This window comes from Hemibagrus wyckioides, linkage group LG03 (genome assembly GCF_019097595.1).
Source record: "Hemibagrus wyckioides isolate EC202008001 linkage group LG03, SWU_Hwy_1.0, whole genome shotgun sequence".
Classification (NCBI taxonomy): Eukaryota; Metazoa; Chordata; class Actinopteri; order Siluriformes; family Bagridae; genus Hemibagrus; species Hemibagrus wyckioides.
The window spans coordinates 23,760,852-23,785,936 of record NC_080712.1 but is presented as its reverse complement, the minus strand read 5'-3'; the positions used below and the strand labels follow the sequence as shown (position 1 = coordinate 23,785,936).

Here is a 25,085-nt window from a genome sequence, read left to right as displayed (position 1 = left end):
ACATCCTTCAAGTGAAGCTTTGTTTTGTGAAAGTCAATACAGAGTAGAGTTTTCTCTGTCTCTAGTTATTTGAGTAAAGCTAAAAAGCCGTTTCTATCCGGTGGTCAAGATTCCGTGTGTCTGTCCCTGCTGTCCTGTAGAACGCACACCCAGTCTCTGCTGAAGCCTCATGTGATGCGGGCTCTGTCCTCAACTGACTTGAGGCTAAAATAAATGTGCATCAATACATCTCTATTTACAAGCTCCTTGTTGTGTCTAAGAAATAAAAATGGCACAGCGTCATCATTTCTTACATAGCCAGGAAGAACTAGAAAGCACAGTGCTGGCAGGGATGCTATTAATAATGTGTAACACAACCCGAGTGATGAAATAATGAGCTATGTTTAAGTGGAGTGTTATGGCCTTTTTTTTTTATTAAGTGTGTTCAGCTTTATGTATAATGAGTAATGTCCTTAAGTGATGCTTTGTGTCTCTCTCCTTAGTAGTGATACATTCTTTTTCATTCCATGCTGTCAGTAATGTGAGAAGAGCGATGGGTGTGACATCACTTCCTGCGTTGCCACACCTCTCTGCAGCCCCTCTCTCTCGTTTTTTAACGCTGTGTATTACAATGAGAGATTTTCTTTTTTTTGTCACTGTCTGACATTGCGTGATGGATGATGTGGAAACGGAGAGGGTTGTGCAAACCGAAACCTGACGTGTATTAACGTTATGAAAACATGGTGGATTACTGCGTCTCAGAGCGGGTTGGGAAACGCTGTCAGGAGCGCCAAACAAATCTGACCTAATCTTCCATTATACATACAGGGGGACCTGTAACAAACAACACAGCATGAACACAAGCATTCACACTGATTATCTTCAACCATCAAGAGGATTTAAAATGCTTGTGATTACTTGTTTCCACGTAAATGTATATGTATGTGCATGAGTGTGTGAAGGAGTTTATAAGTGTGTGTGTGGGTCTGTGAGTGAGTGTGTGTCTGAGTGAGTGTGCGTCTGTGTGAGTGAGTGAAAGTATGTGTGTGGGTCTGTGTGAGTGAGTGAGCAAGAGAGTGAACGCGTGAGTTTGCAAGTGTGAGTTTGCGTGTGTGGGTGGGGGTCTGTGTGTGTGAGTGAGTGAGTTTGTAAGTGTGTGTGTGTTAGTCTGTGTGTGCAAGGGAGTGCGTATATGTTCGAAGGTGTGTGTTTGTGGGTCTGAGTGATTGAGTTTGTACGTGTGTGTATGGGTCTGTGTGTATGTGAGTGTGTTTGAAAGTGTGTGTATGGGTCTGTGTGAGTAAATGTGTGTGAGTTTGTGAGTGAGTGAGAGTGCAGCGGAATTTGCAAGTCTGTGAGTGTGTACATGATTGCACGTATGCGAGTGCATGTGTAAGAGCGTGTGTGTGTGCATGAGTATCTATGTCTCCATGGAGTCCTGTGATGGACTGATGTCCAATGCTGACTTTATTCCTGCCTCGTGTCTCTCAGGATACACTCCACTGTGAGTATGAGCAGGATGAAGCAGTTCCTGAAGAAGATTTGTGTTGTAGTACAGGAAGTACTCTTCACCTGTGGGTGTGAGTCTGCAGTAGGTGGAAGTCCGTATGTGTATTCTGTCTTCCATAGGGCGAGTCTAAAGGGCAAAGAAAAGGCAATTTACTCATGTTCAGTGCTGATAAACAGTTGTGTACAGGGCATTATATCACTACAGGTATACGTGCTATTAGAAGGTCACAGAGTCATCAAAAAATGTGTGTGTGGCAATCATTAGCCAGATGTCATAATCATAACCGGGTAAATGTTTGTAGAGGTTTGGCCATGCCTGAGAAATATTTCTGTCGCCTATCAGCAAACAAGCAAGAAGAACTTCCCATTGTCCCTGAAAGTGAATGCTAGGCATGATGGGTAGTGTCCTGGGAAGTGTATATATCAGATATCAGGCAGCAGATAAATGCCTGATTGATTATTAACTGCTGAACAGTTCATTTAAGTGTAACAACATTTTATATACCGTATATATATATTTATATAATGGTACGTGGCTGAATATTTGCTAGGAGTTGTTACATTTAGGATTTCAATATTCCAGTAAAATAGTAATATATTTGGTATTTTTATGAATAAATCTTGAAGTGTGTGATGAGGTTTTTTGATAAGATTGCTGTCATGCTGCCAAATAAAATGCAAGACGCTCATGGTGAAGCTGTGGTCATTTGTGGCTCTTTCTGAGAGCAGTAGTTTAGCCTGCTTTTGCATGCCACTTCTTAACATATTGCAGGACAAAATGCAGGCTTAATTAGAGCATGCACTCTTCCTTCAAAACTGAGTCAACACTTCTCTGTCTCGTTCTTCACTTGAGTAAACAAACTGTTTTTCTGACTTCTTATCTGTCTCTAGCATGTCCTGGCAAGCTGCCCTGCGCAATCGAAACACTTATAGCTGTCCTATCGTGGTGTTTTCAAAAGTCCCAGCCCCTTTGCATCCCATGGTTCAGTGTTGTTATATATTTGAGTACACACACACAGATCTCAAACCTTTATCCTCAACTACAGACTCTGTGTGTGTGTGTGAGTGGGGGCGTGTGTGTGTGTGTGAGTGGGGGCGTGTGTGCAGTTTGGGGCACAAAGAGGGAAATATACACCAGCACACATACTCACCGGCGCCACCGCACACACAGCCAGTTGAGACATGCGCCTCCTTGTGTGGTAAGCGTCTTTACAAGTGCTTTAATGAGCAACAAGAACGAGCTAAAAGAGCTTTATTTATTTATTTTGTTTATTTTGCTGAAAGGCCACATTTTGAGTCTTTTGATCTATGCACAAACATGTAGCTATTTTTGGGTTCCACCCTTAGGTGTAGCTCACATGAACATGATCTTCCTTAGGAGAAATATGGCCTCTTGGTTGTGTTCTAAATGTTCTTTGCTGTTGTTGAACATTAACAAGGCATACTAGTATAAAGCAGTGTGTGTGTGTGTGTGTGTGTATAAAATAGAAATATGGCTGCAGAGGCAGATTGCGCCACTCTTCCAGCAGAGCTCTTATCTGACCTGTATATCTGCTATCTATGCCTGAGGACTTCCTCCACAGACCTGCAGGCAAAATGAAACGCACACTACAGAGACTGTTACCTACCAAGCATACAGTACGAGGATGTTTGTCGTTGAAAAGGAATGCTTTGTAGTGCTTTACCCGTGTTTGTTGTATGTTGAAGAAAGTGCATGTGTAAGTGAGTTAGTGAGGATTTGCGTGTGTGCACGTGTGTGTACGTGCAGTGGTGTGTGTGTGTGTGTGTGCGCGCGTGAGGACAAGAACGCCCAGGAATTTGGCTGGTTATTGTGAAATATGACAAGTGCAGAAACCGTTCCTTCCTTCCTTTTAGCCAGCAAGTGCTCATGGGTAGAAAAAAGCGAAGGCATTTCTGATGCACACGGACCTGCAGACATTCCCCGGCAGACGCGTACACAATGCCAGGGTTGTGACGATACACAACACTCACGATTCGATTCACAATACTGGTTTCATCATTCATGACTCTCGAAATCTTTTGAACCAAATTTTAGTGAAGGAAAATAATCACAGAGAAAGATTTTATTTCTGAATTCTGTGCGTTTCTGTCACGATAAAACTAAATAAATCCACAACAGAGGTTTGATATCGTAAGCAAAATGTACTTAGGAGCCAATTTATAAATTTAAAGCAATTATTTGAGTAAATAAACATAAAGAAACATAATCTGTTCTGACGCAGTGTCTGAACTGTAAATTACTAGAGCTCCAAAGTCGGCTAAAATGACCGTCTTCTGCAGCCTCTTCCTCGAGCACTGTACATTGCAGCAGCGCAGGAGTCCTTTAAGCTACTGAAGAGCTCTTCTGATTGATATAACATGGTTGTGTAACATATAATGTGTGTCCAGAGATATCAGGACATATAGTATATGGTTTGCTCTGATTGGAACCTCTGGTGTTCACACAGTGAAGTTCAGCACCAGATTCAACACTGAGCTCATTTTTTGCCTCTTAGTCATGAGGAATCATTGCATCCCTAAACACTACTCATCATTCTGTGTAAAAAAAAAAACTCATCTGTCTTCCTCTTTTTTAACATAACTGCTGGTATGAAATATACTGCAGACCTGCTGCTTTAAAAGCATTATACAATGAGAGCTTTTTCCCCTCCCCGTTCCATGGTGCTGGAATTCTGCCGATAAGGCGTCTTAAAGGAAATACCTGCTCTAAAAGGAGGAAATGGTGGGTGGAGAACGTAGAAGGTGAATCATTCTCTTTCATTCCTGTGCAAACTGTAAAGTAATAATAATAATAATAAAAAACACTTTGAAGTTGCTGAAATGCGCTGAAATTGTCTTCAGGTCTTGTAACAAGGCATGTTCTGATCCATACCGTACCTTATAATAACACATTGTTTATTTACACCAGTTTCCCATATTGTATTCTTTTTGAGTCAATGAAAATAGTGGTGTGTTTTTAGCACTGTTGAATTCCTAATGCTTGAGCAGTTTCTATAACAGCAGCTCTGGCTTTTGATGACAGGTTTCTGTTAATCACCAGCTGTTTCACAGGGACAGATGTGGCTTATACTCCATGCAAGCAAATTCTTCCGGTTTTGTGTCATTTTTTTTGGAAGGAGTCTCCATTGTCAGCATTTTGGAACAGTCAGAGCTACAGCTGACCCTAGTAAACTTCGGGCACAAGAAAGCCCGAGGTTTATAGTTTCCTAACGACACGGCGAGTATTTATTAACTATTTAAAAAAAAAAAAGCAATATTATACAATATGATAATAGGAGGGCACTTTTTTTTTTTTTTTTTGTAGACGGTCCATGGAGATTAATATGTGTTAGCAAATTGCTGTGGAATAAAATATTTCAGAATAAGCTGTTATTAGAAAAGAACCGACAATTTTATTTATTTATTTTTTTTTACACCTTATAACCCAAGTTGGGTAGTTTATCTCTGAGTTGAACAGCTCACTTTTTAATCTTTCATCAGTTGCTTCCTAGTTTGCTGTTGTTTTTTTTTAACTTGTTAGTATGATCAAGCGCGTCATTTCCTCTTATCCGTGCTTATCTCGTATATAGAATTTATACTCGAACCGTCGCTGCCGTTGCCGTTTCTCCTTTTTCGAGTTCCTGCTTTCTGTTTGAAGTCTCAGTAAAAGCGAGAAGGTAAAAGATGGTGAAGTTTAAGCAATGATCTGTGATTATCCCCCCTCTCACGGAACAATTTGGCAAACGGACCTCAAACCTCAAATGTCTGGAAGGCTTTAGGAAGCCGGTTCCCTTGCTTTGGTCCTCGCTCTGCCTGCGGTTGCCAGATTGGGCTGCTTGATTTCGTCGCTGGCTTGTTTGGAGCTATGCGGCAGTTACACTTGGCTCGAGAGCGTGCTAATTTGTGTGGCTCAAAGCTGCAGAGAGCTTTTTTTTCTCTCCTTTGAAATCATTGTGTGTGTGTGTGTGTGTGTTCTGTATCCGATCTTGTGGGCTTTGTGTTGACTAGCCATGTCGACCTGCGTGTTCATTCCCGGACATGATTTTGTGTGTGTGTGTGTGTGTGTGTGCCAGGGCATTCCTCAGTCCTTTCTCTTCCCTGAACTCCCACGCAGGCAGCTACAATAACCACTCTGTGACCTTAAGACTAGCTGTCTGCATTCTGCGCTCTGAAGCACCGTTTGTGGAATGTGTGGATCGGTCTGTGCTTTATCAGTTCAAAAAGTGTGTGTGTGTGTGTGTGTGTGTGTCTTTATGATTCATTGTTATATTGTGTATAGTTGTAAAGTTTTCTTTATTTGCCTCATTTTTAAGATAAGCTTTTCCATGTAAGGCCATATGTATTTGTGTGAGTTTACATTGTGTACACACCCACACTCACACCCACCCACACCCACACCCACACTCACACCCACACACACACACACACACACACACACACACACACACACACACACACACACACATATACCTCAAAGACAGGCAGTGCTCAGTGAGGGGCCCACTAACTAGCTAACCGCAGTTGAGAATGCAGGGCCTCTTCATTAGTAGTCATACTCCGCCAAGTGAGTGTGGGCTGCTGCAGAAGTCCGAGCTCAAACCACAGCTACTTTACGTAGCCCACTGCAGTGCTGAAAAACAACACACACATACACACACACACACACCAGCCAGCACCAGGCCAAACACCACCGTTTACATGCTCGCACTGCTCTGAGTGAGACACTATAAGGACAAATTGAATGTGCATGAAACACAACACCTACAATCACTCGCAAATCTTTTCTTCTCAGGTTCTAAACACCAAGATCCTTTTCTGCCAACATTTTGCTAAGATAAGGAAATATCACACGTCAGATCTCATATCTTAACCAACCTGGCTTTCATGTGTATCTATTACCACACACACACACTTCAGCGTGAGAGAAAATTTCAGAAAATCAGACTGTGATTAGTTTATTAGCTACGACTAGCTAATTATGGGTGAACTCTTTTTAGGCTAAAAACAAAAGATGCATTTTTTGATGGGTTTATTTGGTTTTCGCAGTCATATAGACATTAGATGCTAGAGAAGAAAAGATCTGAATTTTTGCACCCATCTGAATCTCTCTCTCTCTCTCTCTCTCTCTCTCTCTCTCGCTCAGATGACAGTATTTCTGCGGCGAGTGTTTCGGACATGCAGGACCGGCTGTCGTCTCTGGAGCTGCGTGTGCAGCAGCAGGAAGATGAGCTCACCGTGATGAAGGCTGCATTGGCCGACGTGCTCCGACGCCTCGCTCAGTCTGAGGACATGGCTGCCAAAAAGCAGCAGAACACCAAAGGTATGTTTGTGTGTCTGTGTGTGTGTGTGTGTGTGTGTGTGTGTGTTAGATTAAAATGTCAATATTTGCTTTACAATTTTTTTTTTGCAACATCGTATTAGAATTTCTGTTGCCTTTAGTTGTCACATGATGACAACGAAAGCTTTCTGTGGAAATTCAACGTCAGTAGACTGAATAATAGGACTGTCTTCACTAAAAAGGATTCATGTGCTGCTGCCTTTAAATGAGAGATTTCATCCATCTGGAACCACTGATTTAGATCGAGAGTGAGAGAGTGATGGAGTGAGTGAGTGATGGAGCGAGAGAGTGAGTAATAAGAGTGAGTGAGAGTAAGAGTAAGTGAGCGAGAGAGTGAGTAATAAGAGTGAGTGAGAGTAAGAGTAAGTGAGTGAGTGAGCGATAGAGTGAGTAATGAGAGTAAGTGAGCGAGAGAGTGAGCGAGAGAGTGAGTAATAAGAGTGAGTAAGTGTAAGAGTAAGTGAGCGAGAGAGTGAGCGATAGAGTGAGCGAGAGAGTGAGTAATAAGAGTGAGTAAGTGAGCGAGAGAGTGAGTAATAAGAGTCAGTGAGAGTAAGAGTCAGTGAGAGTAAGAGTCAGTGAGAGAGTGTGAGTAATAAGAGTGAGTGAGAGTGAGTAATAAGAGTGAGTAAGTGAGCGAGAGAGTGAGTAATAAGAGTGAGTGAGAGTAAGAGTGAGTGAGTAATAAGAGTGAGTGAGAGTAAGAGTGAGTGAGAGTAAGAGTGAGTGAGCGATGGAGTAAGCGATAACAGTGAGTGAGAGTAAGAGTGAGTGAGAGTAAGAGTGAGTGAGCGATGGAGTAAGCGATAACAGTGAGTGAGAGTAAGAGTGAGTGAGAGTAAGAGTGAGTGAGCGATGGAGAAAGCGATAAGAGTGAGTGAGAGTAAGAGTGAGTGAGCGATGGAGAAAGCGATAAGAGTGAGTGAGAGTAAGAGTGAGTGAGAGTAAGAGTGAGTGAGCGATGGAGTAAGCGATAAGAGTGAGTGAGAGTAAGAGTGAGTGAGAGTAAGAGTGAGTGAGTAATAAGAGTGAGTGAGAGTAAGAGTGAGTGAGTAATAAGAGTGAGTGAGAGTAAGAGTGAGTGAGAGTAAGAGTGAGTGAGTAATAAGAGTGAGTGAGAGTAAGAGTGAGTGAGTAATAAGAGTGAGTGAGAGTAAGAGTGAGTGAGAGTAAGAGTGAGTGAGCGATGGAGTAAGCGATAAGAGTGAGTGAGTAATAAGAGTGAGTGAGTAATAAGAGTGAGTGAGTAATAAGAGTGAGTGAGTAATAAGAGTGAGTGAGAGTAAGAGTGAGTGAGTAATAAGTGTGTAACACAGTGTGTGGTGTTTGTGAAGTGTGTAACAGTGTGTTGTGTTTGTGAAGTGTGTAACACAGTGTGTTGTTTCTGAAGTGTGTAACAGTGTGTTGTGTTTGTGAAGTGTGTAACACAGTGTGTTGTGTTTGTGAAGTGTGTAACACAGTGTGTTGTGTTTGTGAAGTGTGTAACAGTGTGTTGTGTTTGTGAAGTGTGTAACACAGTGTGTTGTGTTTGTGAAGTGTGTAACAGTGTGTTGTGTTTGTGAAGTGTGTAACACAGTGTGTTGTGTTTGTGAAGTGTGTAACACAGTGTGTTGTTTCTGAAGTGTGTAACAGTGTGTTGTGTTTGTGAAGTGTGTAACAGTGTGTTGTGTTTGTGAAGTGTGTAACACAGTGTGTTGTGTTTGTGAAGTGTGTAACACAGTGTGTTGTGTTTGTGAAGTGTGTAACACAGTGTGTTGTGTTTGTGAAGTGTGTAACACAGTGTGTTGTGTTTGTGAAGTGTGTAACAGTGTGTTGTGTTTGTGAAGTGTGTAACACAGTGTGTTGTTTCTGAAGTGTGTAACACAGTGTGTTGTTTCTGAAGTGTGTAACACAGTGTGTTGTGTTTGTGAAGTGTGTAACACAGTGTGTTGTGTTTGTGAAGTGTGTAACACAGTGTGTTGTGTTTGTGAAGTGTGTAACACAGTGTGTTGTGTTTGTGAAGTGTGTAACACAGTGTGTTGTGTTTGTTTGTGTAGTGTGTAAGTGTGTTGTGTTTGTGAAGTGTGTAACACAGTGTGTTGTTTGTGTAGTGTGTAAGTGTGTTGTGTTTGTGAAGTGTGTAACACAGTGTGTTGTGTTTGTGAAGTGTGTAACAGTGTGTTGTGTTTGTGAAGTGTGTAACAGTGTGTTGTGTTTGTGAAGTGTGTAACACAGTGTGTTGTGTTTGTGAAGTGTGTAACACAGTGTGTTGTGTTTGTGAAGTGTGTAACAGTGTGTTGTGTTTGTGAAGTGTGTAACAGTGTGTTGTTTCTGAAGTGTGTAACAGTGTGTTGTGTTTGTGAAGTGTGTAACAGTGTGTTGTGTTTGTGAAGTGTGTAACACAGTGTGTTGTGTTTGTGAAGTGTGTAACACAGTGTGTTGTGTTTGTGAAGTGTGTAACAGTGTGTTGTGTTTGTGAAGTGTGTAACACAGTGTGTTTTGTTTGTGAAGTGTGTAACAGTGTGTTGTGTTTGTGAAGTGTGTAACACAGTGTGTTGTGTTTGTGAAGTGTGTAACAGTGTGTTGTGTTTGTGTAGTGTGTAAGTGTGTTGTGTTTGTGAAGTGTGTAACACAGTGTGTTGTGTTTGTGAAGTGTGTAACACAGTGTGTTGTGTTTGTGAAGTGTGTAACAGTGTGTTGTGTTTGTGAAGTGTGTAACACAGTGTGTTGTTTCTGAAGTGTGTAACAGTGTGTTGTGTTTGTGAAGTGTGTAACAGTGTGTTGTGTTTGTGTAGTGTGTAAGTGTGTTGTGTTTGTGAAGTGTGTAACACAGTGTGTTGTGTTTGTGAAGTGTGTAACAGTGTGTTGTGTTTGTGAAGTGTGTAACACAGTGTGTTGTGTTTGTGAAGTGTGTAACAGTGTGTTGTGTTTGTGAAGTGTGTAACAGTGTGTTGTGTTTGTGAAGTGTGTAACACAGTGTGTTGTGTTTGTGAAGTGTGTAACAGTGTGTTGTGTTTGAGTAGTGTGTAACACAGTGTGTTGTGTTTGTGAAGTGTGTAACAGTGTGTTGTGTTGTGTTTGTGAAGGGTATAACAGTGTGTTGTGTTGTGTTTGTGTAGTGTGTAACACAGTGTGTTGTGTTTGTGAAGTGTGTAACAGTGTGTTGTGTTGTGTTTGTGAAGGGTATAACAGTGTGTTGTGTTGTGTTTGTGAAGTGTGTAACACAGTGTGTTGTGTTTGTGAAGTGTGTAACAGTGTGTTGTGTTTGTGAAGTGTGTAACAGTGTGTTGTGTTTGTGAAGTGTGTAACACAGTGTGTTGTGTTTGTGAAGTGTGTAACACAGTGTGTTGTGTTTGTGAAGTGTGTAACAGTGTGTTGTGTTTGTGAAGTGTGTAACACAGTGTGTTGTTTCTGAAGTGTGTAACAGTGTGTTGTGTTTGTGAAGTGTGTAACACAGTGTGTTGTTTCTGAAGTGTGTAACAGTGTGTTGTGTTTGTGAAGTGTGTAACACACTGTGTTGTGTTTGTGAAGTGTGTAACACACTGTGTTGTGTTTGTGAAGTGTGTAACACAGTGTGTTGTGTTTGTGAAGTGTGTAACAGTGTGTTGTGTTTGTGAAGTGTGTAACACAGTGTGTTGTTTCTGAAGTGTGTAACAGTGTGTTGTGTTTGTGAAGTGTGTAACACAGTGTGTTGTTTCTGAAGTGTGTAACAGTGTGTTGTGTTTGTGAAGTGTGTAACACAGTGTGTTGTGTTTGTTTGTGTAGTGTGTAAGTGTGTTGTGTTTGTGAAGTGTGTAACACAGTGTGTTGTGTTTGTTTGTGTAGTGTGTAAGTGTGTTGTGTTTGTGAAGTGTGTAACACAGTGTGTTGTGTTTGTGAAGTGTGTAACACAGTGTGTTGTGTTTGTGAAGTGTGTAACAGTGTGTTGTGTTTGTGAAGTGTGTAACAGTGTGTTGTGTTTGTGAAGTGTGTAACACAGTGTGTTGTGTTTGTGAAGTGTGTAACAGTGTGTTGTGTTTGAGTAGTGTGTAACACAGTGTGTTGTGTTTGTGAAGTGTGTAACAGTGTGTTGTGTTTGTGAAGGGTATAACAGTGTGTTGTGTTGTGTTTGTGTAGTGTGTAACACAGTGTGTTGTGTTTGTGAAGTGTGTAACAGTGTGTTGTGTTGTGTTTGTGAAGGGTATAACAGTGTGTTGTGTTGTGTTTGTGAAGTGTGTAACACAGTGTGTTGTGTTTGTGAAGTGTGTAACAGTGTGTTGTGTTTGTGAAGTGTGTAACAGTGTGTTGTGTTTGTGAAGTGTGTAACACAGTGTGTTGTGTTTGTGAAGTGTGTAACACAGTGTGTTGTGTTGTGTTTGTGAAGGGTGTAACACAGTGTGTTGTGTTGTGTTTGTGAAGTGTGTAACACAGTGTGTTGTGTTTGTGAAGTGTGTAACACAGTGTGTTGTGTTGTGTTTGTGAAGTGTGTAACACAGTGTGTTGTGTTTGTGATGTGTGTAACAGTGTGTTGTGTTTGCGAAGTGTGTAACAGTGTGTTGTGTTTGTTTGTGTAGTGTGTAAGTGTGTTGTGTTTGTGAAGTGTGTAACACAGTGTGTTGTGTTTGTGAAGTGTGTAACACAGTGTGTTGTGTTTGTGAAGTGTGTAACATAGTGTGTTGTGTTTGTGAAGTGTGTAACACAGTGTGTTGTGTTTGTGAAGTGTGTAACACAGTGTGTTGTTTGTGTAGTAAGTGTGTTGTGTTTGTGTAGTGTGTAAGTGTGTTGTGTTTGTGTAGTGTGTAAGTGTGTGCGTAAAAACTCCAAAACAAAACAGAAGAAGAAAAGGAAAAGTATTTGTGCCAACAAAAAAACAAAACAGCTTCTAGCAGGGCTTTAACCCATATCCTCTCTCCACCTCCTCCTTTCCCGTTCCCACTGTGATCTGCCACCTGTGTGTGTGTGTGTGTGTGTGTGTGTTTATGCCTCTGTGTGTGTGTGTGTGTGTGTGTGTGTTTATGCCTCTGTGTGTGTGTGTGTGTGTGTGTGTGTTTATGCCTCTGTGTGTGTGTGTGTGTGTTTTGTTTGTACATGTACCTGTGTGTCTGTGTGCCTGTATGTCTGTTTGTGTGCCTCCGTGTGTGTGTGTGTGCCTGTGTGTGTTACTGTACTTTGTGTGTGTTAGATTGTGTGCCAGTGTGTGTGTGTGTGTTTGTGCCTATGTGTCTGTGTGTGTATGTATGTGTGTGTGCGTGAGTGTCTGTATGTGTCTGTGCGTGAGTGTCTGTGTGTGTTTGTTGTGTTTGTGCCTGTGTGTCTCTTTGTGTGTGACTGTGCCTGTGTGTTTGCCTGTGTTTATGCATGTGTGCGTGTTTGTGCCTGTGACTGTGCCTGTGTGTGTTAGTTTGTGTGCCTGTGTGTGTTAGTTTGTGTGCCAGTGTGTGTGTCTGTTTTTGTGCCTGTGTTTGCCTGTGTGTGTTTGTGCCTATGTGTCACTCTGTGTGTTTGTGTGCGTGAGTGTCTGTGTGTGTTAGTTTGTGTGCCAGTGTGTGTCTGTGTCTGCTTTTGTGCCTGTGTGTGTCTGTGCTTGTGTGTGTGTGTGTGTTTGCCTGTGTTTATGCCTGTGTGTGTGTGTGTTTGCCTGTGTTTATGCCTGTGTGTGTGTGTGTTTGCCTGTGTTTATGCATGTGTGTGTGTGTGTGTGTTTGCCTGTGTTTATGCCTGTGTGTGTGTGTTTGCCTGTGTTTATGCCTTTGTGTGTGTGTGTTTGCCTGTGTTTATGCCTGTGTGTGTGTGTGTTTGCCTGTGTTTATGCCTGTGTGTGTGTGTGTGTGTGTTTGCCTGTGTTTATGCCTGTGTGTGTGTGTGTGTGTTTGCCTGTGTTTATGCCTGTGTGTGTGTGTTTGCCTGTGTTTATGCCTGTGTGTGTGTGTGTGTGTGTTTGCCTGTGTTTATGCCTGTGTGTGTGTGTGTGTTTGCCTGTGTTTATGCCTGTGTGTGTGTGTGTGTGTGTATGCTTGTGTGTGTGTGTGTGTGTGTGTGTTTGCCTGTGTTTGCCTGTGTTTATGCTTGTGTGTGTGTGTGTGGGGGGGGGGGGGGTCTATACATGCTAAGAAACAGATAGTTCATGCTGTAAGGCCAGTTCCCAGCCTCTCTCTGTGTTGTAAAGTGTAGCTTGTGTGCATTAGAGACTGAAAGTGAGTAGGCGTGTGATTTCCTAGCAGCAGCCTTCTCCTTTTCCCCTCAGGAGGAACAAATGGAAATGGCTTTTCATCTAGATCCTGTAGCTCTGTGAAGCCTTAATCAAGCTGCTCTAAACAGAGCTGTTTCTAACACACAGCTCTAGGACTAAGGATCACAGTAAAAAAAGGAGGACTTGAGAGCACTGTACGTTTTTATTCACGCTACCCGATTCGAAGTAGAGACCAACAAGAAACTCTTCATGGAGCAACTTCTCTATCAGACATGTAGTCTGGTCTGACCTCAGAAATCCCAAGTGTGTGTCAATGTTTTTGTGGAAAAACTGAAGCGAGACTAAGAAGTACACTACATCATGCCCTGACCCGGCTCTTTCTAGCTCCTTTCCACGAACTCTTCCGCTCCTCGTCTCTTTCCTGCCATCTCCATCGTGCTCCATGAGCTCTGTTTCCTGTCTCTTCATTCCATGTTCCCATCTCGTCCGAAAAATTCATTTCATCGCCATATCGGTTTATTCTACACAGGGAACAGAATTTGTGATTAAACTAAAAGTGTGCTATGATGTTATAATTAAAGGTTTTGACAGCAGAAGTTGCCACAAAGTGAAAAGCTGAATATAGATTTAGATTCATAAATCAGTGACAGTGGCACGGAGACGACACGAGGAAGAAACCTCAAGTGGAAGCAGTGAAGAGTGCACACTGTTGCACACTTCACATCCTTATAGTGCTAGAGACTCATCATTCTGCAGTAAGAGCAGATAAACACGTTATGCCATACACTCCTGTGTAACCACTATGAACAATAACGTCACCAAACTAACTAGAAACCACACACACACACACACACACAGACACACACACACACACACATGCAAATATACTTCAACCATATATAGCTGACGCAGGGAGTGAGACACAGTGTGACATAAAACAACTTTCCTCCCAGATACTGCTGCCAAGTAAAGACACAGAGCTGCATGAGACCTGGTCTGAAGAGTAAAAATAAGGTTAAGCTCTAGACATAAAGTGCATGTGTACTGTATATGTCTGTGTGTGTGTGTGTGTGTGTATGTATGTATGTATATATATATATATATATATATATATATATATATATATATTTTCCTTGGACCACTTTTGATAGATACTGACCACTGCAGACCGGGAACACCTCACAAGAGCTACAGTTTTGGAGGTGCCATCACAATTTGGTCCTTGTCAAACTCCAAAAGCGTTTGGTCCTTACGCTTGTCCATTTTTCCTGCTTTTAACACATCAACTTTGAGGACAAAATGTTCACTTGCTGCCTAATATATCCCACCCACTAACAGGTGCCATGATGAGGATGTACAGTACACTACTCACAAAAAGTTAAGGATATTTGGCTTTTGGGTGAAATTTATGGAAAATGTAAAAAGTTCACGCTACAGTGATATGTCATGAAAGTAGGGCATTTAAGTAGAAGCATGCAATGGTGATTTCCTCATCTCAAATAATTTATTAAAACAAAAGCCAGCAACAGTGGTGGGTATACCACAACAAAAAATGTCAATGTCTCAATAATTTGTCATGTGCCCTTGACCATCAATTACAGCTTGACAACGACGTCTCATGCTGTTTATGAGTCGACTTATTGTCTGGCCCATGCAAGACGATGACGCCTGTGCCTGGTGGTGTGGTCAGGTACCCTTGCAGGTCGTCTAGCACACAGACCACACTGATGTAAATTCGAATGGTCTGACGTGACACTTGACGTGACACTTGGGTGCCTCTCAACTCCCTTAAATGTGCCTGGAGTTGAGTGGCGTTCATCATCCGTTTCCACAGGGCACTGTTCACAATGAAGCGGTCATCAACGTGGGATGTGGCCAAAGGACGTCCACTTCTGTGCCTTTCTGTGACTCTTCCAGTCTCTCTGTATCTCTGTCGCAACCTGCTGATGACACTCTGTGACACTCTAAGCTCAGTGGCCACTTACCTCTGAGAACATCCTGTTTGAAGCCTCACAATGGCGAGGTTCTGTTGATCAGTTGTTAGATGTCGTCTTGGTCTCATGATGTCAAAATGTGAACAGAATGATGAAGAGGACTGTTTAAATATCAATTCTAATTGAACCAGAAAATTTATTGGTCAATTCATGGACCAAACACCATTTGTGAATTTTGCCGTTAAGCACCTTGTTAGAGAACAGTAAGTTATGCAAAAAGTACTGAAACACTGAACAGTTGGACATGTGCATTCAAAAGTGTTGAGAAGGTCAAATTAAGTTCACATGTAAAGGTTATAGTGCATTTTAAGTGCATCCTGAAATTTCACCCGAAAGCCGAATATCCTTAACTTTCTGTGAGTAGTGTATATGCATATATGTATGTGTGTGTGTGTGTGTGTACAGTATATGTGCATGCAGCATAGTGAATTGGAGTGTGTGTGTGTGTACAGTATATGTGCATGCAGCATAGTGAATTGGAGTGTGTATGTACAGTATATGTGCATGCAGCATAGTGAATTGGAGTTTGTGTGTATGTACAGTATATGTGCATGCAGCATAGTGAATTGGAGTGTGTGTGTACAGTGTATGTGCATGCAGCATAGTGAATTGGAGTGTGTGTGTGTATGTACAGTATATGTGCATGCAGCATAGTGAATTGGAGTGTGTGTGTACAGTGTATGTGCATGCAGCATAGTGAATTGGAGTGTGTGTGTGTATGTACAGTATATGTGCATGCAGCATAGTGAATTGGAGTGTGTGTGTGTGTGTACAGTGTATGTGCATGCAGCATAGTGAATTGGAGTGTGTGTGTATGTACAGTATATGTGCATGCAGCATAGTGAATTGGAGTGTGTGTGTATGTACAGTATATGTGCATGCAGCATAGTGAATTGGAGTGTGTGTGTGTATGTACAGTATATGTGCATGCAGCATAGTGAATTGGAGTGTGTGTGTATGTACAGTATATGTGCATGCAGCATAGTGAATTGGAGTGTGTGTGTATGTACAGTATATGTGCATGCAGCATAGTGAATTGGAGTGTGTGTATGTGTGTACAGTATATGTGCATGCAGCATAGTGAATTGGAGTGTGTGTGTGTGTGTATGTACAGTATATGTGCATGCAGCATAGTGAATTGGAGTGTGTGTATGTGTGTACAGTATATGTGCATGCAGCATAGTGAATTGGAGTGTGTGTGTGTATGTACAGTATATGTGCATGCAGCATAGTGAATTGGAGTGTGTGTATGTGTGTACAGTATATTTGCATGCAGAATAGTGGATTAGAGTGTGTGTGTGTATGAGAGAGAGAGAGACTGTACAGTCTCAGGAGAACCAATGCGATCCAAAATAATGAAGGAAATCTCTGCTTTCCATCCACAGCATATCACAGGCACATATCTCTTTATTTATTTATTTTTCTCTCCCGCCAGACACTTCAACACACAGTCAAATCCCGACAAGATCAGACATTATCAGGCAGAGGTGGAATGAAAAAGACTCTCAGTCTGACACTTTTAATCATATTGAAAAAACAGCCAGGTGTAACCATTAGCAGTCTTCCAGACAGCAAAGATAAACAAACCCTAACACAGAGGACTAATCCCAGTCAGAGCTTACCTATGTCATGACTGCACAAAGCCATACACCATTTCACAGCCGTACAGAGCTGACTGAGAGCAGTGTGTGCTGTTGTTCAGAATGGAACTCATAGATCACTATATCAGCAGTGTTCAACTCATAAAACAACATTTATTTATTTTGTTTTAGAGGTACAGATGCACACACACACAAATATACTGTATATATACACACGCGCACACACACTTCAATCCACCATGCTGCTTGCACATGTACTCTACAAATACACACACACACACTTATTTATCTGATGCTTAATTATTCGTGATGATTTGTGGCTAGATTCAGTCAGTTTGAAGTGTACATGTTTTATTCCTCAGCAAAACTACGCAGTTCCACTTCTATGAGAGGATGAGACATGTCTGTTTTGAATTTGACAAACAGAACACACACACACACACAACTAATCTGTTTTCATTCACGGACTTCTTTCTAAACAATGCATGCCATCGTTCTGCTAATCAGACCTGAGAGGATAAATCCATGAACCATGACTCCATGAATCCACGTCAGTGCAAAACATTCCCTTTCTGACTGAATATCTCTGAGCCCTGTAGCTAGGTTCTGGGTCAGTGGCTTCAGCTAAACAACGTGAAGAAATAAGCTAAATAAAGCATGCGACTGGCCGCGACACGCCATAACATCTGCTACTGAAGCCGAGCTGTTTAGGAAACTAGAGTCTCTCAACTATCACTTATAGCCAGTCTTATTTTTTTTTTCCCCCCAGAGTTTGCTAGGTTGTAATAGAGGTACACACACACACACACACACACATACACACATATATATATATATATATATATATATATATATATATATATATATATATATACAGTTGAAACCAGATATTTACATATACTTAAGAAAAAAACACAAAAACATTTTTTTCTTTACTGTCAAATATTCAATCAGAGTAAACTTTTTCTGTTTTAGAGAAATAAATATTAACATATAACATAATCGAGCGAGGGAGAATTTTATGGAATTTTTTTTTTTTATTACTTTCATCAGTTTCTACAATAGTGCTGGAATTTTGGCCCACTCCTCTTGACAGAACTGGTGTAACTGGGTCAGGTTTGTAGGCCTTCTTGCTTGCACTCGCCTTTTCAGTGCCGCCCACAAATTTTCTATGGGATTGAGATCAGGGCTTTGTGATGGCCACTCCAATACCTTGACTTTGTTGTCCTTAAGCCACTTTGTAACTAATTTGGAGGTATGCTTGGGGTCATTGTCCATCTGGATGACCCATTTGCGCCCAAGCTTTAACTTCCTGGCTGATGTCTTCAGATGTTCCTTCGATATATCTACATCATTTTCTTTTCTCATGATGCCATCTATTTTGTGAAGTGTATCAGTCCCTTCTGCAGCAAAGCAGCCCCACAACATTATACTACCACCCCCATACTTCACAGTTGGGATGGTGTTCTGAGGCTTCAAAGCTTCGCCCTTTTTCCTCCAAATATACCGTTTATCATTATGGCCGAACAGTTCAATTTTTGTTTCGTCAGACCACAGGACATGTCTCCAGAAATTAAGATTTTTGTCCCCATGTGCAGTTGCAAACTGTAGTCTGGCTTTTTTATGGTGGTTTTGAAGTAATGGCTTTCTCCTCCCAGAGTAACCTTTCAGCTCATGGTGGTACAGGACTCGTTTTACTGTGGATAATGAAACTGTCTTACCAGTTTCAGCCAGCATCTTCACAAGGTCTTTTGCTGTTTTCCTGGGGTTGATTCGCACATTTCGCACCAAAAAACGTTCCTCTCTGGGACTCAGAATCTGTGTCCTTCCTGAGCGGTATAATAGTTGTACATTCCCATGTTTTTTATACTTGCGTATTATTATCTGAACGGATGAACGTGGGACCTTCAGGCATCTGGAAATTGCACCTAAGGATGAGCCACACTTGTGGAGGTCCACAATTCTTTTCCTGATGTCTTGGTTGATTTCTCTTGATTTTCCCATGATGTCAAAGAAAGAGGCTCTGTGTTTGAGGTGTGCCTTTATATGCATCCACAGGTGTACCACCAATTAACTCAAATGGAATCAGTTAACCTATCAGAAGCGTCTTAAGCTCAGAATGGAATCATCTGGAGTTTTCTTTTTGTTAAGACACAAACGTAGTGTATGTATGTATGATGAAAGTGATAAAAAAAAAAAAAATACATAAAAATTCTCCCTCGCTCGATTTTGACATTTAACAAATGCAAAAAATGTTAATATTTATTTATCTAAAACAGAAAATGTTTACTCTGATTTAATGTTTGACAGTAAAGGAAAAAAAAGTTTTTGTGTTTTTTTCTGAAGCGTATGTAAATATTTGGTTTCGGCTGTATACACACACACACACACACACACACACACACACACTTCAATCCACCATGCTGCTTGCACATATACTCTACAAACACACACACACACACACACTGCAATCCTCCATGCTGCTCACATATGTACTGCACACACACACACACACACACACACACACAGGTTCATCCACCCAGGAAGATGTAATTAATCAAATCTCCACAGCAAAGCTTACAGTGTACAGTAACAAAATAATTACAAATATCTCTACAAAGTCAGAAACTAGAGAGGTGTGAATGGGATGAGTGGAGCAGTGGTGTGTGTAATTAAATCAGACCTTTACACGAGCACGTCACTGAGAGTCAGTTTTAAATAGCCTGGCTGATGCAAACTGTTGCAACCGTGTCACAGCTTACTCTGAACACGCTATACTGAGGTGGGATTTACTCATTAAAGCATTTACACTTATAGCACTGCTGTCACTAATCATCAGCATCCAGAGACTTGCCTCTGCTATGTGTTCCGGCTACTGAAGACTCATCCCATAACCAGTCTCTCAACTATAGCCTGTCTGTTTTTTAAAAAAAAAAAAAAAAAAAGGCAATTTGTATTAGAGGTACACACATATATAGATATATATATACACACACACACACACATATATATAGATATAGATATATATATATATATATATATATACACACACACACTTCAATCCACCATGCTGCTTATACATGTACTCTACAAATACACACACACAAATATATATATATATATAAAACACACACACACGTGTCCAAGTCTGTGCCTCATTGTAGGGATGTATTCAGGATGTATTTCTCAGGATGTTATATATATATATATATATTTTCCTCTAGGTTTCCTCAGGTGTTGCTGCTTTTCTCCTCACTCTCATGTTGTTTTTAGTTACGGAGTGTTAGCTCTCCAGCTCGGCCTTTCCCGGCCTAACCCCTTCCTCGTTGATCCAATTAGCTTGTCTGCATCCTGTCCTTATTAAGCTGCTTTTTATCCTCCTCTCCCTCCCTTCTGTCCTCTTTATCTCTACTCCAAATAACCTTACATCACCATCCTCCTTTCACTTGTCCTCCATTGATTTCTTCTGTTTCTTCCAGTCATTACATGACTTTGGGCCAGCGTTCAAATCTCAGAAATAGCGATTAGAAATATCTCTTCAGCTTGATACACATGCATGTTCACACTCTCATGCTAATAAATGATTTGTTGCGCAGGGCCGACTCCACTGCGCGAGGCTTTCTCCATGTCCTGTATCGCTAACGGTGGCTCCAGCGGTGGCTCCAAGTCTCACCGAGGCAGCTCCAACGTGTCCATAGCCAGGAAAGAGACGCTGTCCTCCGCAGCCAAAAGGTAGTGCGCACTTACAAGCATGCATAAATCCTCAAAAAACAAGCCAAGCGCACAAAGTTCTGATCACAGTACTGAATTTATGCCATGCCGTGCCCTTTTTTCCCCCCTTGTAAATACCAGATCTAATCCCTTATTTATATATCAGATCTCTGACTTCTTAATAATCTGTTTGTTTAATGTTTCACTGAAAATCTCTTCGTGGTTTGTAGATATTTGCCACTGTTGTAAATCTGCCAGCTATTCTGTAAGATATCTGACCTGGAAGTTCTATTTTCTGGGAGCTTCCTCATTCGTGTCACTAATTTTGTCCATGCTGCAGTTTACACAGGAGTTGTTGATGTATACTAAAGAGGAAGGAAGTAATTGAGTGTACTTTGTTTTTTTTTTCTTATTCTCCACTAATTTATTATTTTTTAAAACGTTTTTTTTTTACCCTTATAACCTCTATCCTGTCCCTTTATTCTGTCACATGACCTGCTCTGTACCCGATTGGCCTGTTTTGCAGCGGTGCCGAGAAGAAAAAAGACAAGCCTCCGCTAGAGGAGATCAAGGAGAAGGAAGAGCCGCCACAAGCTAACGATAAACCCCCTTCAACACCCAGCACACCACAGGCACCGTCCCCTTCCAGCCAACCCCCTTCCCCTCATCCCCTGCAGCCCCAGAAGGCCACTCATGAGAGCAAGGGGTCCTCCCCAGCCAAAAGGTTCCTCCCAGCATCCATTGCAGCAATTTTACAGCGTACTGCAAAACCTCTGGCAACATTCTCACTCTGCACTTTACCTCTGGCTAAGGGACAGGATTGACATGCTTCCCATAATCAATCTGTTGCTTTCTAACAATGGATTCCTTTGCTTGTAGTCCAGATTTACACAAAAGCCTTAAACAAAGATACAGAAAGTCATAATTTGTCAGGGATTACAGTTAATTCTCTGGCTTTCACAAGTTTCATATGTTTACTAATGAAGATACGAAACATATAAAATAACGGATCAACTGGAATTTGAGAACGGTGCACGAAATACAAGTAATGTCAAGTCAACCATTACACAAAGCATGCTCAGGGAACAGGCTACGTCATGCGTTTTTCCCTGTACTCCTTTCTGATCGTTGCAGCTGTCCAATCTATACAAACTTTGACGAGCGTATAATTGCTTATAGGATCTGAAGGAAAACGTGCAAGAGCGCATGCAGCAGGCCTGGAATCAGTGGGATTGACTTCCACCCCGGACTAATTAGACATCTGATCTCGAAGCAGAAACAGTACTCCGGATCGGTGCGCGATATCCAGATCTGTAACCAAGCGTTAGCTCTCATTTGACATTTGTGAGCTTGGATCGTGTCTCTATGTGTAAACGGCAATCAGGCTTATGCATTAGCTCAAGTGGGGCTCTGACACCGCAGGCTTTGTACTCAGCATGTATTTAATAAGCTCCCAGGCAGAGATCTTCATACTAGCCATGCAGCCTGTCTAATCCAGTTAGCCTAAGCCATGACAAAACAATTAGCCCCTTCCTTAAAATTAAAGTTTCATGGTCTGATCCGTAGAGTTTGGACTGCACAGGTAATAAATTATTAGTCAAGGCCTGGGCCAAGGCCAGGAGAATTAGCCAGACCAGGCATCTGCAAACAATTGTTTTATTGTGCAGATACGGATTATGAGTGTTCCACTCGCATTAATGCAAGTACATAACTACTACACGGCTGAGCGGTTTTATGGAACCGCCGCAGGACCACATAGTGCTCAGTGCCGTAACTTTTATTATTTAACCTCAGGTATTGTCAAACAGGCGTTCGTTTCGATTCTGCTCGTGCATGAGAAGCAGCTTGTCGTAAAGATGCAGCTGCCTTTCTGTCGTCGCACTCTTATCGAGTCTCGCTGAAGTGGAATTCAAGTCGTCACTCTTACAGCAGTCACGCTTAGACTGGGAGGCATGTCCGATCTGCTGAACCCTGAAGCAAAATCCCTTTTCTGCTCCGTTCTTGCTCAAGGTTAACAGGGAGGGAACTGTTTGTTTGATATTCCTTGCCAGTAATGGATTGTGTGTGTGTGTGTGTGTGTCTTGTGTGTGTTGTGTGCAAGCAGTGGATCACGCATGACTCCTAAATACCTCCAATCACAGGCATGTTTACATGCAAACTCCTGCTCTACTAGTTCTAATTGAAGCCCCAGAGTACACAATAATTACAGAGAGTGAAAGAGTGAAATTTAATTTCTTATAATAAAGCATTACTGGGATTTTTACACATATTTTAACACGAGGTTGCAAACCTATAAAGAGCATACGACTGGCTCTTGTGTGACTGTAAAGGAGATCATGCAGAAATTTTTTGTCATTTTGTCAGTTTGTGTCACCGAAACAGACTGTATTTACTTTCCATGCAAATGATCAGGAAACACTTCTGCTGAAACGTTCAGTCAGGTGTATAACATACCTCTTGTTGCAGATGATGTGTGTTGTGTTTCATTTATAGAAAGCTTTTAAAGCTTCATAAAGGATAATACACTAAAATATTTCATTAAACTATAATAATTTTGCTAAATGATAATATTAATCTTTCTGTATTTCTTATGTTCTGTAAAGCTGCTTCGAGACCATTGTTAAAACGCTATACAAATAAAGTTGAAAATATATATAGAAATATGCACTGCATTATTTACAATTGAACATTTTTCTATTCCAAAATACTAAATGAAATAAAGCACCTAAAAAATATAAGCCACATCGACAATGTAGGAGTAATTAATAAATAAAATACTGAATAAAATACTGATGACAGACTTTGAGTCCGTAGTGCTGAATGGAGGTATTTGGAGTGATCCAGAGCTCAGGACAATATTAATATTTTTCTCCTTAAGCACGGCTGCGCATGAGGATTGCTCTTCTCCTTACTCTTTTCTTCCTGTTTTTAGCTCGGTCCCATTTTTCCTCCCTGTATAAAGACTTCACTCTACTCATTTGTGCTTTCTCTGTCTTCTCGACTGACTATATGCCTTTGACATTTTGTCTTTTATGCCATACGACTGGGGTTGGAGTTCTCGTCTTAGATAACCTGTGTGTACACTAACCAGTCCCTCCAGGATGTCATGATTTTGCGATCGCAGGAATGAACGCAAAATCGGAACAAACGCAGCGAGGAGCTTTCAATAATTTGCAGATATTCGTTCAGCGTTCAGCCGATTCACGTGTGTCAGTCATGAGTACAGCTGTTACAGAACAGAAAGTAATCACATATGTGTCTTCACTGGTAAAAGATGAATCCGAGTCGAGTAGTTTTCCTTGAAAAACAAAAAAGCAAACATGCCACAATTTGCGTCACAAATTTTGAACAAAGCCGCTGCAAAATCAAAAAATTTTTGACCACAGCAATAACAAAACACTCTGGAGGGACTGACTAACTATTGAGTGGGATGTGCTTACTCTTTACGCCTGGCCTACCGCATGCACAAACTCTTTTTTCCACAGAGCCGCATAACTCTCACTGCGTCCTTCATCACGAAGGCGTTATTTCAGGTTTGAGATCGACCAAAGACTAGGAAAGGCATGCGCATACGGAGGGTGGCTTTGTATCTGCTGTAAACTGAACCGAATCTCACAACCAATTTTTATACAAATCTATAGAGAGCAATCCTCTGATCTTTGCACGCCTTTCCACTAAATCCTAACAAATGCTCTTTGCCTGCGTTATGATGATGCAGAAGCATTTCTCCCTCTCCTCCTCCTTCTCTTATTTATTTATTTAATTGCACAAATGGAGACTAGAGTGTGTGTTGTGCTCTCTGCTTCATCGCCAGGGGCCACAGTGCAAAGCGTGGTGGAGGAATGGAGCGCTCTCAGAGCACCACATGGGACAGCGGTGAGGAGAACAGGAACAAGCTGGTCAAAGCCGCCTCCACTTCCAAACTGCTGGCCAAAGTTGTGAAGAATTCAGAGAAGTTAGTAATCTGTGTTAGTAACATCTCCTTAAAGCAATGATTACAACCATAAAGAATCCCATTTAACATTCTTCTCTCGCCCATTCCCAGACACAGAGATCCAGTTATCAGCCAAGGTAAAGCGCTCTCTCTCTCTCTCTCTCTGTCTCTCTCTCTCTCTCTCTGTCTCTCTCTCTCTCTCTCTCTCTTTCTCTCCCTCCCTCCCTCTCCTTCCCTCCCTCTCCCTCCCCCTCCCTTTCCCTTTCCCTCTCTCCCCTTTCTCTCTCTCTCTCTCTCTCTCTCTCTCCCCCTTTCTCTCTCTCTCTCTCTCTCTCTCTCTCTCTCTTTCTCACTCTTTTTTTTAGCACCACACCCTCCTCCACTTGTCTTATAACGAGTGCCGTCAGTTTTGTTTGTCAGATCATTATAGCTGTTCTCTTCCTGGTGTGTAACGTCCCGTGTTTGTTTTGAGAACTTTTATTTCTGTCTCATAACCAGCCAAAATGTCGACCCGTGAGAAAAACAGTCAAGGTAAGCGTTCCCCTCCTGCAAGAAAAAAGAAGCAGCCGTCTAATAAAAAAACAAAACAAACGAGCCTATTCTCACCGTCTCTCGCTTTTGGCTGGGCTCACACACACCTGTCACTTACATTCCGTCTTAATTAAGTCTGCTTTGTTGGCATGGCTATATATATAACATTCAAACTGAAATTATGATTAAACGCTTAATTGCCGTCTCTAATAACATGTTGATCTAGGTGAAAGATCAAACCTCTTTGATCTGTCTCTCTCTCTCTTTTTCACCAAGACGTATTTCTCAGATTCTCCATCTTTCTTTAATGATTCACATGTATCTGTATGTTTTCCATCCA

General features: G+C 41.5%; 1 protein-coding gene across 8 annotated transcripts in view; it reads left to right on the top strand.

The window, feature by feature from the left end:
- Nucleotides 1–25,085, top strand: part of LOC131346077 (echinoderm microtubule-associated protein-like 4) — a 93,538-nt gene that overhangs the window by 45,246 nt on the left and 23,207 nt on the right. For 3 of the 8 annotated variants that reach the window (XM_058379469.1, XM_058379415.1, XM_058379422.1), the window contains exons 2-7: nucleotides 6,632–6,808; nucleotides 20,166–20,301; nucleotides 20,807–21,004; nucleotides 24,095–24,235; nucleotides 24,326–24,351; nucleotides 24,713–24,745. In XM_058379469.1, the coding sequence (XP_058235452.1) occupies nucleotides 6,632–6,808; nucleotides 20,166–20,301; nucleotides 20,807–21,004; nucleotides 24,095–24,235; nucleotides 24,326–24,351; nucleotides 24,713–24,745 (711 nt within the window). Of the gene's footprint in view, nucleotides 1–2,446; nucleotides 2,688–6,631; nucleotides 6,809–20,165; nucleotides 20,302–20,806; nucleotides 21,005–24,094; nucleotides 24,236–24,325; nucleotides 24,352–24,712; nucleotides 24,746–25,085 lie in introns of those variants that run through there. The other 5 variants (XM_058379447.1, XM_058379455.1, XM_058379431.1 and 2 more) reach the window with 3 other exon arrangements.